General features: G+C 40.1%; 1 protein-coding gene across 5 annotated transcripts in view; it reads right to left on the bottom strand.

Moving 5' to 3' along the window:
* Positions 1-1,868: 1,868 nt before the first annotated feature.
* The window catches only part of PRKCZ (protein kinase C zeta), a 98,440-nt gene continuing 82,930 nt past the window's right edge, over positions 1,869-17,378 (bottom strand). For 3 of the 5 annotated variants that reach the window (XM_033156379.1, XM_033156378.1, XM_033156381.1), the window contains 8 exons: positions 13,470-13,556; positions 12,413-12,548; positions 11,528-11,615; positions 9,982-10,101; positions 8,547-8,626; positions 6,152-6,241; positions 5,376-5,491; positions 1,869-3,102 (listed from right to left, as the gene is read on the bottom strand). In XM_033156379.1, the coding sequence (XP_033012270.1) occupies positions 3,015-3,102; positions 5,376-5,491; positions 6,152-6,241; positions 8,547-8,626; positions 9,982-10,101; positions 11,528-11,615; positions 12,413-12,548; positions 13,470-13,556 (805 nt within the window). In that variant the 3' untranslated portion in view covers positions 1,869-3,014. Of the gene's footprint in view, positions 3,103-3,713; positions 3,874-5,375; positions 5,492-6,151; positions 6,242-8,546; positions 8,627-9,981; positions 10,102-11,527; positions 11,616-12,412; positions 12,549-13,469; positions 13,557-17,378 lie in introns of those variants that run through there. The other 2 variants (XR_004427116.1, XM_033156380.1) reach the window with 2 other exon arrangements.

Genomic DNA, 17,378 nt, shown 5'->3' with positions numbered 1-17,378 from the left:
GCTGCAATTTCAGTGTGTTTATTCAGATTGCTCACTAATGCTTTTGTACGATGTACTTCATTAAGATACTTATGTCAATTTACTGTATAGCTTCACAAATACCTTAGCAAATTCAGCACAAGACCTGGTACCTGATACAAACTGAACCTGTTATTACCTTTACAACAAAGATAATGCTGATCTTATCAGTAACAGGCCATTAAAAAAGTATTTTAACATTAAGTAACAGAGCCTAAAATATAAGATCTGTTTTTGTCACGGTTTCCTTCACAACAATAAATTCAGTATAGCATACAAAGGTATAAAATGCTGAAGTCCTTTTGGCACATGGAATATGTGGCAAAGCAAATTATATTGGAAATGTCTGCTTAGTGAAACAATTAGTCTAAACTTTTTCATTAAAGTCTTTAATAGATGTGCAAGAATATAAATGATCTTAGCTGTTTACGGGTTAGTATACCATCTTTTGCACAAATAAAACTGGCCAAAGATCTCAACTAGTTAATTATACAAAACTACAAGAACATATTTACTGTTTTACAATCATTAAATTAGCTAGAGTGTTTTCATTTACATTTCATTTACATACTAAGACAATTATATCATTACCAGATCCATTTGCAATATATTAGGATTTTTTTTTAAACCACACATTTAATTACATCCTTCATTTGTTCTTTAATTTATAAAACAAGTACTTTATATAAAAAATTTCCCCTTCATCATGAACAGAACATTAGTCATACACTTGCACACAAGCAACTGACTTGTAACCAGCAACTTATTTGGCAACACAGCAACATTGTAAATTGCCTTCAATTGTAAATAAATCAAGGATTTGTTTTTGTCTTGAGCAAGTGTGTGTAACTCGCCCTACTCTAATGTTCTGATACCACAGAAGTTCAGGGCAAAGAACCCTTCATGTTTTGCCTAGCCCCCTTAGCCCCAGAACCAGACAGCATCCGTAGGTCACATCACCATGCAAAACCAGCTGCTCAGTTGTAAATCCAAGATACAGAGACACAAAACATTCAGGGAACACTGAGAATCCAAGATACAGAGACACAGACCAGTCAGGGTTCACCGAGGAGGAGGAGAAAAATGGCATTCAAATCTTTTTCATGATTCAATTAAAAAGAAATCAAGACTCTCTCTTAGCTAGGTGACTTGGTTATCTAAACCCCAAGCATTTGAGGAAAGTACATCTAACTGAATTACTTAGTGCTGGTTAGAACATATGTTGCTTAATACAAAAAAGATAGCTCAGAGAGCAACTTTCAACAACTCTGGATGGGACTAATAAAGTTTAATTATCACAGATGTGCGTTAATTCAGTGGTTAGGGTAAGGGACATACAAAATATAGTCTTAACTGATGGTTCTTTGAAAGATTTTTCAATACCATGATTTGGCAGTCTTATCCTAGCACCTCATGGACTTGAATGCAACTGAGATGTCATGTTCAGCACCTAATGTAATGCTGTACCCTGAGAAACCTATACAATAAAAGTAATGTGAAAACGGTTGCAAGTCGTCTTGCATTTTATACCGAATTGGGTGAGATATCATGGCACACAGGGTTTCTCTCCTTCCTGAAGAATTTTCTTCCCCAGAACTGCAAGCTACTCAATGGAGTTACAACGAAAATCTACTTTTAAAAAGAAATACGGTGTCTTGTTATCTCCCATAGAGACCATAATTCAGAATGGTTTTAGATAGCAACCTGCCCTTGTTTGTCCTCAACTGAATGGACACATTTTATTCCCAAAGCTGACAGACAATTAACCTGATGCAACATCCTCCATTTTCAAAAGAGGAAATATGGACATATTTTATATTATAGTCATACAATATTTATACATCTGTTCATTTTCTCCATCACTATATTACTGCTTTGAGTGTTGTGTTTACCAAACATCCTCCTGTAGAGCTTAGTCAGTGACAAGATGCTGAACATTTCAAAGCAGACAGTTTTAAATAGGAGGTGTGCTTTATCAGAAAAAAATGCAATATGTTGATGGATATCCTATAATTTATTTCTTTAAAACTTTAAGGCTATGATCTATTACACTTCCATTGTTCCTTCTGAATATTGCATTGATAAAAATATTATTCAAAAATCTAGTATACAACACAAGACATTGTAGGCACTGCTCAAGTATTTTCAGAAATCCACCATGTGCAAATTTAAATTTTCTAATGAGATTTTGGTAAATTTTGTTTTCTCCCAGATTAAACATAATCTAGATATTTCAATTGATAAATTCTAATTTGGAATTGTTATTGCTGAGATCCAAGTCCCGTCTAAAAGTTCTATGAAGATATAAGTTAATGTTAGATAGCAGCTGTTAGTTGTTATGTTCCATGTGTAAAATACTACTTTTTTCTTTAACCAGAACTTACCAGGGTTTATCAAGTGTACCAAATACGGAATATTTTTATGCAGTTTATCCATTTAGGCACTTAATACTGTACCCAAACTTATTTTAATTGCTAATAAAACACAACTCCTTTTATTTCACATTATATATATATATATATATGCAATACATATATATATATAAAACAGACATTTAAGATAGGTACCACTTGTGAAAAAAGGCATCTAAAGTAAGCTTCAACACCACTAACAATTTTATTCTTCAGGATGTTACACTGTTCTAGTAGCTCTTTGCATGAAAATGTCCATCAGAAGCGTGCAGCTTTGAAAGTGGTTTGGAATCTCTCTTCCAAGGATGCAAACAACTATTGATCCTTGATGAAGCAGGCACGAAATGCAGATTTCTTTGTGAAGCCAGCTCTGTCAGTGCCCCAAATTTCTTTTTTTTCCAAAAAAAAATAGAGGAAGACACCTACCAAAATCATGTTTTTTTGATTTTTCAGCAGCAATTATCATCATTGGTCTCCACTCAAAACCTTACAGTTTAACCCCAGCCTTGCATGCATATACTGTTGTTAAGGATTAAATGTCAAAGTTCATTCACATTATTTGTCCTTTGTGTCGATGCCATTCTCTCATACTGTTTCCTCAGTTTGCAGCAACAATGGATTAATATATTCAAATCCTTCGAACTCCGACTGGTCTATTCTTTTTATTACATCTCTGAAAATGGAACACACACACACACACATGCACAGTTATCTCTTGTTTGCAACCATTTCAGTGTTTTGTAAGACACACAATTCTACCTCTGCATGGTCATCAGTGCAGCCATACAGATGGGATCTGCACTTGTGCAGAGATATTACAGAAGTCTCTAGAACTTCTGTAGCAGGGGGAACTGGTGCTTATCCTTCCTAGAAAAGGACATAGCATAAAACTGCAGAGTTGGAAGGGATCCCGAGGGTCATTAATCCAACCCCCTGCAATGCATAAAGCAATAGGATAAGCACCATCCCACTCAGTTTCTTCTAACCTAGGGGTGGGCTCATCCTTGGCCCTCCAAATACAGTATTGCTGAACTAAAACTCTCACCATCCCCGACTATTGGCCATACTGTCAGCCAGCTGAGTCAGTCAGTTCAATTTATTGTGTTTAGCGAGCAGCCATGACTACACACAAAAAAATATTAATAACAAGGATACTGCTAATAATAGTGGTTTACATTTCTAGTCCCCAACCTTTACAGGATAAATGATTTCCCATTACCCCTTAAGTTTTATTACATGAATTTGTAAAGCCTTGGCAAGAAATTTGGATGTTCTAAAAGGATATATACCTCTCTACATCAGACAACAAGAAACAGGTCTTTGCAAGAGACGTCCTTCCCTTCTGCGATCTTAACAATGGGCATTGGCCATACTGTCTGGGGCTGACAGGAGTTGGGAGGTCAACATCTGAAGCGGCACAGGTTTGCCACTCCGATTCTAACCACTGCCAGATGAAAGAGGTATTAGCAATGGAGGAAGGTTGTGTAACTGCATAGATGACATCTTACACTCAGCTCTGGAATCTGCCTCCTCCTTTGCAAAGTGTTTAGATAACACTGAAGGCATTTTCACCTCTCAGTGGTAAAAAAAAAAAAAGCCACGAGAAGGGTTTGGCAGCATGACACTGAAGCCCCAGAATATGTGGTGGCACCAAGAGCATGCAACTCTAGAAAGCAAATAGCAGAAGTTGCTGACCCAGATCAAAACACCATTTCCAAATCTGCTGCCAAAACCTTTGATTTCAGTTTTGAGAGGCCAAACAGAGCATATGGGGAGCTTCCATTCACAAAAGTGACTGTACTTGAGGATTGGCTACTACACTACAGACACATGGCTGCCCAAGTTGTACTTTCTGCTAAACATTTACAGACCAATAGCAGTAACCTGGGACTTGTGGCCAAAGAAAAGGAAAATAACAGAAGAAACAAATCTAACTAAAAGTCTGCAGTGCACTTTAGTGCGGAGTGTTTTACAAAGCTACTGTGATGGTTAGAAGTGCGAGTGGAAAGGCACACATGTTAAACCTTTCACTATGAGCATCTCCCCTTGCACGGATGGAGGTGTGAGGATCAGTATACTGACTAAATCTCTGCAAATCTGCCAAGTTGTTCTGTGCAGGTACAGATCTCATCAGTGTGAAGATACCTCAGACTGGAATCTCAACAGCTTGAAGTGCATGCCTTTGTGAAAAAGGAAAACTGCCTGCTTTGTTTTCTAGCTGCAGCTCCTCACGTGACATCAGATGTTCCTCTTGGGCAGTGTTTTTCAACCTTTTTTGGGCAAAGGCACACTTGTTTCATGAAAAAAATCACGAGGCACACCACCATTAGAAAAGGTTAAAAAAATTAACTCTGTGCCTATATTGACTATATATAAAGTAATTTTTCAATTTTTCCCACGGCACACCAGGCAACATCTCGCGGCACACTAGTGTGCCGCGGAACAGTGGTTGAAAAACACTGCTCTTGGGGATCTCAAGGGGTTGCAGCAGGATGGAGGAAAAACCCTAATACACATACCATCTTTTGGATCCTGATCCCTAGCAAAGAATAACCATATAGGGGCAGTCTAAAGACATACAAATGTACATTTTTCATTCCCAATGTTAGAAAAGCAGGGAACATGAAGTGATGCAAGATGTGGAAATTATATGCTACCTTTCCACATAGTGAACATTTGCTTAATTTTTTTTAATGGAAGTGTATATGGCTGCCGAAAGAGCAGTCTCTTCCCTTTGGTCCCATGCCCTGTTGTCTCTCCTTAGTTTTTCTTAGTTTTTGACTGCCTGTAAATGCAACAAAAGCTCTCTATCACTCTTTTATTTTGAAGAGGAGCATAACCAGGTTTAGTAGCCATTCAGTCCACACAAAATCAGATCTGATAATGTCTAAAGACCTCCGTAATATACATTTCTTATAAAGCATGCTTAACAACATTAGAACATACTCATCATCTGGAGTTAGCTGGACAGGTTCGCTGGTGAACTGGGTATCAAAGTTATCCAGACCATAATCGTCTGTGATCTGAGGCTGAAATGGAGGGGTTGCCTGCTTCTTTTCCAGCTGAAATGGGGATAAAGAGACAGAACCTTAAGAACCCTTTGGGTTTGTTCTTTTTCATAATGCACATCTCTTGTCCTCTTCATTGTGGGGAAGCTAGGAAAACAGGCCAGGTTTGCTGCAGGCCTATATAGAAGCTATGTCCTGGGAAAGACATCTGCTGGATGTGGTGAAGTCTGTGTGTTCCTCTGCTCTAAATTGGTTCCCATTACAAACCATCTCTCACCCAAATGCTGCATCTGCTGTATTTGCAGTGTACCTGATGTGGACTCAAGCCAATGAAAGCTTATACCGTAATAAATTTGTGCTACCCACCTGGAATTAATTTTTGCTAAGACATTCCAACAGCTAGCATAACATTTGGTATCCTAGGGCCTAGAGTCCATCTGTTTATATGAAGTTAAGTTTAACTATTCCAGACCTTTTATGTAAGTTTCCTAAGCAGTTTAACAGTAGAATGGGGTAGCTGTCAGAACATTATAAACAGCTCCTTCTAAAGTTTGCAAGACATTTTCGTCTGCACCCTGCCTTGAGTCGTTTAGATTTCTGTTTGTATGTTCTTGTAGATTTTTGACAGAGTACTTGCTAAGTGTGACAGTGGCTTGCATCAATACTTTTAACTAAGAACTACCACAATGGGTTACATATGAAATTGAACTTTACCAGATCCCAGTCTATGCTGCGAAAGAATGTGTGAGACTTGATATCAGAAAATCCAGTTTGTGGTTGGCAGCCAAGCCTCTCTTTGGGATCCTAGAGGCAAGAACAAAATTAATTTTGTCCGTGATATAAACAACAGCTAAGTACAAGAAGCACAAATATGTAGGGCCAAACTACAACTGATGTGCAATATAATTAGCATTAAAAAAAAATCACAACTAGCAACCACTAGAGCAGGTGTAGAAAACATTTGGCCCTCCAGATGTTGCTGAAATACAACTCCCTATTATCTCTGGCCATTGGTCATGCCTGCAGGGGCTGGTGGGAGTTGTAGTTCATTAACATCTGGAGAGCCACATGTTCCCCACATCTGCACTAGAGGGCCCACTCAGCATTAGGGCCATAGTGAGAGGAGCTTATTCCCCCAACACAGAAAGGCTGCAGTTCTTATGAAATTCACCCCTCCAAAGCTGCTACTTGTATTGTGAGAGAAGCTCTTATAGGCACCATTTAAGATTAAGAAAATTTTGATCTTATTTTATCACCTACTCTTTTCAAAGAAAACTGCCAGAATTACCTAAGTAAATGTATCTTTTTTCATTAAATTGGCTATGGGTACAACCCTAAGCATGCTTAGAAAGTCCCACTGAATTTATTCAGAATTGCTTGTGGGTCAGCAGGCTTAGGGTCACACACCATAACTAACTGTCCACTGAACTGCATGCTTACTGATAAGGGCTCATAAGACCTTCTCAGTAATTTTAGACATTATATTTTACTACTCTCATTTTATTTAGGATTCTGCTTTGTGAAATTTGGAGAAAATCATATCCATTCACACAATGTGACACTAAAAACAGCTTCCTGTTAAAAAACAACAACATTTAAAATGCTCAAAACAATTATAATTATGAGAGGGAAAGACACACTGGTCACTTACCATGAATGAACCTTCTAGGTTGACGTAGGGATACAGCTACGTGATGGGTTGCGTTCTATGATTTGCTTAAGGCAAGGGAATGTGACTAGCTGAATTGTTGGATTGAGATAGATAGATAGATTCACTTCCAGTTCTGTCTATAGACAAGCTACAAAAGGTCAGACCCTGAGAGAGAGCGCAGGCTGCACAATAAAACCCCAAAATTACTCCAGAAGGAAAACAATGGAGAACATGACTGGCCACCTCTTCTCCAGTGGGAGGGAAGCTCCAATTCTTTTCGAGTGTAAAAAACAGACCAAACTAAAGAGTTGAAAGGGCAATGTAAGAAGAGTAGAGACAGCCATCTGAATAAAAATCTGGGCATCAGAAGTCATTTGCCTGACTTGGATTGGCTGTTGTTGCTGGTCTTGAAGTAAGAAAATGGCTTGTGCCTGGATTCTGGTCGAGAACAGTTTGTTGGATCTATAATCGCTGGAGCGATAGGAAAGTCTTTGAGGATGAAAGGAGGAAAAGGGCTTTTAAAATTGACAAAAGGTCTATCAGTTTTTCCTATGCCAAAAAAAAGTTTGCCTTGAAGTGGAAACAAAGGCCAATTATTGCTTGTTCTTCTAGTCTTTGCACTGGCAGAAAAAGAATGGCCAATGAACAGCACCATATCAAGAGTGGCATCAGTAACAAATCTGTGAGATTAAGACAACTTTGATAAAGCTCTTTGGCTCCATTCATTCATGGATAGTTGTACTCAGAAGATGGTGCTGGGAATTCTGTTTGATGCATTGGCCACTGGCCTCCAAGGTCTCTCGGGGTTCTGTTCTGTTCCCCATGCTATTTAATATTTACATGAAGACACTTGCCCAGAGTGTTGGGGTTTGGTGTCACCAGGTCTCTGCGGTGGTCAGGAGAGCATTTGCACAGTTAAAGCTAGTGCACCAGCTGCGCCCATTCCTTGAGGTGTCTGATTTAGCCAGTTACATGCCGTTTGTATTACTGTAACACACTCTACATGGGGCTGCCTTTGAAAAGTGGCTCAGAAACTCCCAGTGAGAAAGAAGAAGAAAAGGCCAGTACAAGGAACGCTGCTTCTTTTTTATGGAGCTGAGCAAACAGGGAAAAGGGGTTGAAGAAAATAGGCAGTGAAATACAGGAAAAGATGAAGTTCACAGGAACCTGAGCACAAAGCTGAAAAGGAGGGAGAGGATGACAACATCTGCTTCAGGCGAAGGCAAGGGCTGAAATGAAGGAGAAGACTAAGGAAAAGAGAGACCTCCAACAATTCAACTAGCCACATGCCTTGCCTTAAGCAAACTATTGAACACAACCCATCACGTGGATATATTCCATGCCAACCAGAGAAGAATGGCTGTTCCAGGGCTAATAGAGGAAGCAGAGAGAAATCAGTCAAATAAGTGGTTTTGAACAAACAAGAACAGAACAAAAGATCAGGTGTGCAGAATTTACCTTATTTAAAAATCCTTTCAGGACATGGGATGCCTTCACAGAAAGGAATCTTGGAATTCGGATTGGTTTTTCAAGGATAACTGTTAAAAGGAGATTTTTTAATTAAAAAAAGAGATGTTATTCTCTGATACAGTACCATAATTTTTGCTAAACAGTCTAGGAATGAGCAGATTATTCAGCACTGAGAGGAAAGCTTGCCTCTAACAGGAAAGCAGAAATTGGAGTGAAGCAAATAGAAGATTACAGTAAGTGGGCATGGTTTTGAAAGTTTGTGATTCTGTTTTGTGAAATTTAGAGACAAAGTATATTCGTTAACACAAACATTGTGCAGCAGCTATGAAAAAGGTGAATTCCATGTCAAGGATCATTAGGGATTGAAAATAAAACTGCCAGTTTCATAATGCTGTTATACAAAACATGGTACAATCACACCTGTGTACAGTTTTGGTTGGCACATCTCAGAAATGATATTGTAAAGACTGAAAAGGTTCAGGAAAGGACAACTAAAACAATTAAGAGGCCGAAACAACTTCCCTATGAAGTTATGTTGCAACATTTGGGGTTTTCTAAAAAAAGTAAGGGTGGGCATGATCAAGGTGTATAACTTCATGCATGGTATGGAGAAAGTGGATTAAAATAAGCTCTTCTCCCTCTCCTCTACATGTACCAGAGGATTATGGGATGAGACAGAATATTGTTTCACCTCTTGTGGGGCTTTCTAGAAGGCAAGAAATGGCCCAAGTCCTTTGCCTCTTCAACCTTTCAGTTTGTGGAGGTGTGGATGGGGATTTGCAAGTAGTCGTTACCATTTCTCAAGTTCTCTCTGTATGACAGAAGCCTGGATTGTTTAAGTTCCAGCAAAGACTTTGAAGATGTGGCACCATTTATGCCTTCTGCAAATCCAGGCAGACAGTTCTCCTCCTTTAACAACCTTTGCAATTACCAAAGAACTTGGGGAAGGGGTGTCCTCTATTGGTGAGGGGATTTGGGGAGCACTTTAAGAGAAGATCAAGTTCTAAACAGATGTTTCATAGAAATGGGACAACAGTAGACAAACCCCTCTAATTAGTTAGTACACAGAATTATTAAATTGTCCTGACTGGGAAATCCCACTAGCTCATACAGGCCACTTATAAAACTGAAAGTGCTATTTCATTATATTGTCCCAGAATGCCCAAGAATAGGCTTCCTCAACCTCGGCCCTCCAGATGTTTTGAGACCACAATTCCCATCATTCCTGACCACTGGTCCTGCTAGCTAGGGATCATGGGAGTTGTAGGCCAAAAACATCTGAAGGGCCATGGTTGAGGAAGCTTGCCCAAGAAGCAACTATGGTTCAGGTAGTTGGTGACGTACAAGATCCTGGAGAGCCACTGACTTTCAGCATGTGATATAAATCCAAGAAATACATACATACAAAATTAAACAGCAATACCTTGGAAGAGGTAATCTTCAGTGTTCATATCTGGATTGTCTGTAATAATATCAAAGGGAGATCTTCCTGCCATCATTTCAAACATTAGGACACCAAGTGCCCACCAATCCACACTGAACCCTGTAAAAATATTTGAGAAGCATATGTTCAAGCAGCACATACATTCAAGCACCATTTCATGTCCTTGTTTGTACTCATTTCTGTTGTGTGATTTACAAATCACTGAGCACTTTGTGCCCTCTGTGAAAATAAAGCCAAACACAAACAGCAAAAAGTTAATACTGCCTTTGTTATTTATACAGTGGTACCTCGGGTTACAGACGCTTCGGGTTACAGACTCTGCTAACCCAGAAATAGTACCTTGGGTTAAGAACTTTGCTTCAGGATGGCGATGGCCGGAATGTGGCATTTGGAAGAAGAGTGACCTTATCCATACAGAGACATTATTTATTATAATTTTGTCTGCTTGCTGGTACATATCAGAGGCTGTGAAAGCATTAGGACTATGAATGTAACTGAAAGAGAGGTGAAGATCGCTCCGGAGTCCGAGACATGGGGAGTCCAAAAAAAATTGTAAAAAAATTGGTATAATTGGAATGTTTTAATTGGGAATTGTATAATTGATTTGGATTGTAATTTGATTGATAATTGGAGATTTGTATCAGAAAATCAATAAATATGATTTTTTAAAAAAGAACTTTGCTTCAGGATGAGAACAGAAATCGCGCAGCGGCAGTGGGAGGCCCCATTAGCTAAAGTGGTACCTCAGGTTAAGAAAAATTTCAGGTTAAGAACGGACCTCCAGAACAAATTAAGTTCTTAACCCAAGGTACCACTGTACTTACATTCTTCACCAAATATATATTATGTGTTGTATCCAAAGTTAGCCCTACTCAGAGCACTGAAATTAATGGATTTAAGTTAGTCATGTACATTACCTTCTATGGGTTTACTCTGAGTATGATTAAAATTGGATACAATGCTACATTGAATATATTGTATTAAAATCATAAAATAAAATCACAAAACTAATGAAGAGCAAAATTTACAGCAGCACAGAACAGCAATGCGGCAGGAGGGAAAACATCACTAGCCCTTTAGCTGTTCTGTGCTGCTGTAAATTTTGCTCTTTGTTAGCTTTGTGATTTTATCACAAAAGAGTTGTATCTTTACCAACAGTTGAAAAGTATACAATGATGGAGCAAAATCAGATGGGAGGTCATTCTACACCAGAGGACCACCACAGAGAGAGCCTCTTACATGCCATCACATCTTGAACCACAGAGGATGATGGCAAACTTCTTTTTTAAACTTCATTTGAGTTTTGCTACCTGGTCTCCAGGCACAGAGTACTGAGCCAGTCTTACAATTCTTCTGCACAATGCACATTTTAAAAAGAACTCAACATTTTCCTTCACACACAAAAGTAAGTAATTAGGGGAAAGACATACACATAAATAAGCAGCAAATCAATAGCTTCTTGAAATTAGAACTTTAATGACTTGCAGCACTTAAATCATTATACACACTGTACATAAAAACTCACCGTACTCTTCTCCTCGTAGAATCTCTGGTGCAATGTAATTTGGTGTTCCACAAAAAGTGCTTGTAGTGTCACCAGGGCCCAATCCTTCCTGCAGAAATAAAACACAACAGTTTATGCATGAAGGAAACACGACCTTCCGAAATTTCCTTTTAGTCAGGAGCAGGAGATGCCATACTCCCAGGACTCCTCCACAAAACCTGAAACATTCAGCATTTCACACATTATATATTTTACATGGCTGTTTATTTGTATGTATTTTAAAACTTTATATATGGATATTTTATTATTTTTTATGACGGCCTATACTTGTAATGCTTAATAAAGGTTTGGCAAAGTAAGTAAAAGCATTTCACACATACCACTTAATGCAACTGAAACTGTTAATCTGAAGAATTTATTTATATAGCATTGTTATTTAAGCACTAGCCTGGTAGCAACAGGTGAGTGCACAGAATTCCATGCAGGTGAATGGCAGTTCCATACAGCCATCACAACTAGTAGCCATTGGTAGACATATCCTCTAATCCCTTTTAAAGTCTTCTAAACTAGAAGTTTTAATTTTCCACTAGCACATTATGTACTACGTGATGTACTACTATTTTCTATCTATCCACAAGCTTCTGCTAATCAGTGTCAATAGATGTGGGAAAGGCTGGGACTGGCCTATGTATGCACCCTTCCCAGAAGTGGAACTGCACTGCGGCTAGGAGGAAGTACAAAGACACAGGGAAAGTCTTTTGCAAAGACCAGTAATGTGCCCGATGGTTACTTCAATGGGGGAAAAGTGCGAGAACATTTTTCAAATTCTTCCCAATATAATCAATTCTGCTTTTTACAAAACACACTATGATGAAAAAAGCCCAAAGGCTAGAAGAGTAAACTTACCTTGCACATACCGTAGTCTGTTAACTTGATATGACCCTCTGCATCCAGAAGAACATTGTCTAATTTTAAATCTCTGTAGATTATGCCCCTCTCATGTAGGAAGTTGAGAGCAATACAGATTTCAGCAGCATAGAACCTTAAATGAAACAGTGACTTTTAAGAGCAGTGTTAATAAAATGCATTTTTTTAAAAAATACACTCCCCAGTCTGAATGTGAGGAGCACCAACACTAATCTTGTTTTGATTCAGAAGCTCACATGCCAAGTGTTTAAACCAGTATCTCACTTTAAATCAAACCCCAAACAGGATGCCATGCTCGTTTGATAACTCTTGTATCAGTGGTGGCTGTCACCCATTGAGAATTGTTGGGTGGTGGGCAGTGAGGCCGAGCAGTAGGTGAAGCCAGAGCCAGTGACACGTTGGCATCCGTCTGTCTCAGGAGACAATGGAAGAGTGCCCCTCAAACCACTGGAGTTACAGTGCCTGCTGTGGCTATAGAGACCAATACAGGAGAGACATGTTTTGTTGCAACTGGGGCAGATGAAGGCATCTGGTTGTGCTGATAAAGGTGTGCCCTGCCCAAACTAATTCTAGTTTTGCCCCCATCCTCCTTCAGCCTGCTGAGGTTTTCCAGGGAAAAAGGCGAATAAGCTGGGGCTGATTGAGGGCAGAATGAGATTGGTGGGGCAGTGCCTCATTTGTCCCAATGGACCAGCCTCCACAGCAAAATTGGTTCCATATGTGCTTGTGGCATCAACCTTGCCACATTTAGAAAGAATAAAGGGCAATATAACAAACAGACAACAAGAGAGCATAAGAAATCTCACAGAAGTTCAGCAGAAAAGAACTCCAGGTAGTAGGAGCCAAGGGATTGCACCCAGACTCAGAGTTGGGAGATCAATGTTTTGCCTGCTAAGTAAAACTCTTTAAGGCAAACCAAACATTGCCGAAAGCATTAACAATACTCTTACAACTTCAGTGGAACTAAGCTGATTTAAACAAGTTATTGGCACCTGCAAAAAGAGAACAATGCATTTTTAGCTGCCACTTAAAATACCTTGCATGTTCTTCGGGGAGTTTTCTTTGCCGTTGCATATGAAACATGAGGTCACCCCCATTCACGTACTCTATAACAAGAAACAACCTGAAAGTATAACATGCAAGTTCTGATTATCTGGCTTGAGGAAATTGCCCACACAAGCCAATCAGCATTAAGCAGTCATGTAACATTCTAATTACAGAAGACAATTATCGGTTCACCAACCCTCTTATTTCACTTTTGTGGAACACACTCCAACAGTATGCTGTTAGTCTATTAAGTGTCTTACTATTGAAAAACATTGTCTCCTGTTTAAGACATATTATGGCATTAAAAGCAACATATATATAGGAATACATCCATTTTATTTTGGGCCACATCAAGACTTCAGCTTGTAATGTTGATGGCATATGGAATAGCTGTCCCTTACATTTATTTATGATCAATAAATCCGGACCTGGGTACAGGATACCATTTTTAAGTCCAGAAAGTATGGAAGATAGGAAAACTGAGAAAAGGCAGGTAAGATGGTTTGATCTTCATGAGAGAGCATATCCTCCTGGGCTTTCATTATTGTGCCAAGACTTTGGAGTTTAAGACTCTTTCCACTGATTTTGCTATTTTACTTTGGTTTCGTTGTTTTGTAAACTTTTATTGGTATTTCTGCATTGTCATTTTTCGCACCATAAGACGCACTTAGTTTTTAGAGGAAAACAAGAAAAAAAATATATAACATATGCAGGTGACGCTGTGAGCAACTCGGGAGCAAGAGGAACAGCGCACAGCGTCAAGCAAGCGGAGCTCCCCTCCTCCCTGGCTGGCTTTAAAGCAAGTGGGGGGAGAGCCGCCTTGACGCTGTGCTCTCCCCCCTGCTTTTTAAAAAGCCAGCCGGGAAGAAGGGACGCCCTCGTTGCCGCCCCCCCTCCGCGGCCCGCAAGAGCAGGGATCAGGGCCGCAGTTGGGAGAGGCGTTGCACCTCTTCCAGCCGCAGGTATCTGATCTCTTGTGGGCAGGGGCGGGGGCGGATGGACAAGCGACCGAAAGGAGCCCTTTCGGCTGCTTGTCTGTCCACCCCCGCAACGCCCACAAGAGCAGGGACAGGAGCCTGCTGCTAGGAGAGGCGGCAGCTCTGGCAGCAAAGGCATCCCTCCACTCGGGCAGCCAAGGGATCCCGCTACCGTCCAGTGCCTTTGCTCCATAAGACGCACAGACATTTCCCCTTACCTTTTAGGAGGGAAAACAAAATATAAAATCAAAAAAATCCTTCCAGTAGCACCTTAGAGACCAACTAAGTTTGTTCTTGGTATGAGCTTTCGTGTGTATGCACAATTTGTTAGCCACCTTGAGATCCCTTTAGGAGGAAGGGCAGGATATACGTTTAGAGAAGTAAATAAACAAATGAATGAATGATGGCCTGTCCTCTCAGAAGGGTGGGCTATACTTGTTCTCGTGTAAAATCTTCTTGCCATCTTTTGTAATCTGTGTACAAGTGTACAAGTAGAAATGGGACAAATCCCAAACCCCTCCACTCCAAAATGCTTCATTTTCATGGACACATGCACATACTAACTTCAGAACTGTGACATTCAGACTTTCACATCTGTAGAGGCAGGTGGTCAACTTTCTTTTATTTAAGTTGGGTGTGGGGTCCTCAATTGGGGTTGGGTTTTTGTTTTTTTGGAGGGGGAGGTGTTAATGGAATTTAAGCCATAGGACATTGCAATTATTTTATCCTGCTCAATAAATTCTTGGAGCACTGAAAGTCAGAATCCAGTGCTCAGAGAACCAGACCCCCCCCCCTCAGCCTTGCTGATATGGTGCAAAGGAAAGCAGAGCAATACACAGCTTGGCTGCAGGAGTTGTCGGAAGGAGGCATATAAAGCACCATCTAACCGTCTTAGGGACTCCACTCCAGATTTGTGTAGGCCAAAAAAAAAAAAGGGAGATGCATCTGTAATACTGTGAACACCTCCAGCTATGAATTACATTTTTGTTATGCCCTGCACATCCAATATGAACACAATCTCTGTCTAGAAAGCCACACATAACTTCCACATATTCTCAAGAAAATACCCTATCAAGTACTTCTACAACCATGGCAACCGATGAAAGCTTTTAAAATATTGCTGTAAGTATGCTATGAGGTTAAGCAAAATGGTCCTTTACCTTTCAGCTTTAGTATCATTTGATCACTGAAGGTGATTGATTGGGGGTCTACGATAGCTGGGATCTTATCAAACCTGGGCAGGTAGGGACAGGAACTGAAACAGCTTTGCAGTTTATGGCCAAAGAAATGAGGCTACGTTTTGCAGCTAGCTGGCAAGAAGCACATCCTTGGCTGCCTTTTAATAGCCAGCTTCAAGCAGGTGAATTCTTCAGTGGTTGATCTTTGAAGACTAGCTCATTCGGTTGCCTGCCTGCTCTCCTCTGCTCACATTGTTTATTTGTAAACAGGCATCACAAAGAACACCATCAATACCCTATGATCACAAGGAAACTATTCTACAAGGAGACCAGGGCATCAATAGAAGTGCCAGGCATACGAACTGGAAAATCCCCCAGAATGTCCAAGAATATCTCAGATTCCCTAAAGCAGGTATGTCCAAAGTTCGTTTCAGTTTAATCCGGCCCCTGTGGCAGTTTATTTCCTGGGGTAAAATCCTTAAAAAAACTCAACAACTTCAACCCTTAAAAAAGGTCAACAACTTTGGCTGGCCCTTTGGTCTTTCACTTCATCAAATCTGGCCCTCTTTGAAAAAAATTTGGACACCACTGCAAAGTCTCCTGGGATGAGTCTCAACCCCTGAACCTGACAATATGTTTTGTGTGACTATTAAAAGCTGAAGTGGTAAAAAACCTGAAGTAGTATTTCAGCTCATGCAGGCAAGAAAAAATCCATTAGTACTTTGAAGGCGGCTAAGAGTTTATTAAGTGTGTTCCCAAAAGAACCCAAAACTGTTTTTCAAGCTGTGCTACACATAAAGTTGCCATCCAATGAAAGGACAGAAAACAGTTTAAAAAATAAAAACTCACACAAATGCCAAGGTGCATTCTAGAAGAGGATTCTAGAAGAATTTGGATTTGATATCCTGCTTTATCACTACCCTAAGGAGTCTCAAAGCGGCTAACAATCTCCTTTCCTTTCCTCCCCCACAACAAACACTCTGTGAGGTGAGTGAGGCTCAGGGACTTCAGAGAAGTGTGACTAGCCCAAGGTCACCCAGCAGCTGCATGTGGGGGAGCGGGGACGCGAACCCGGTTCACCAGATTACAAGTCCACCACTCTTAACCACTACACCACACTTTAATAGCTTATCTTGTCATTTGCCTTTTATTTCACTTTTTTTTTCATTTCTGTTCTTCCATCCTGGTATCTTAACAAGGACACTTTACTTCCTATGCCAAAGTGTCTAATGTTATCCATGCTTTGCTCATGTGTGTTTGATAAAGCATGCTAGTGTCTAAGTCAGCTCTGTTAAACCAACAGAACCCTGCTTTCTGGTGTAATGAACCAGGAAACAGAGCAATGAGGATCCCCTAGCACTAGAATAATTCCTGAAAAGACTTATTGCTTTTTCCAGTTACATCATGTCTTTTGTGTTTTTATGTTGCAAATTGCCATGTGATCTTTGGATGAAAGGTGGTATATAAATTTAATAACAACAACACAGAAAAGTACATTTCGGACATGTTGGAGAGATGTAAACTTTGAGCAAGAATGGTAACAAGGGCCGAAGAGAAATAATCAATGGCAGCAAGCCATTCACTCTCCTGTAGTCAAGAAGACTACAGTCATATCTCATGTTGCATCCGCTTCAGGTTACGTCTTTTCAAGTTGCGTCCTGCGGCAACCCAGAAGTCCTGGAACGGTTACTTCCGGGTTTTGCCGCTTGCGCATGCACAGATGCAGCACTTCTGGATGCAAAC

Source organism: Lacerta agilis, chromosome 8 (assembly GCF_009819535.1).
Source record: "Lacerta agilis isolate rLacAgi1 chromosome 8, rLacAgi1.pri, whole genome shotgun sequence".
Classification (NCBI taxonomy): Eukaryota; Metazoa; Chordata; class Lepidosauria; order Squamata; family Lacertidae; genus Lacerta; species Lacerta agilis.
Note: the sequence above shows the minus strand (reverse complement) of the source record. Positions and strands in the feature narration are given on the sequence as shown.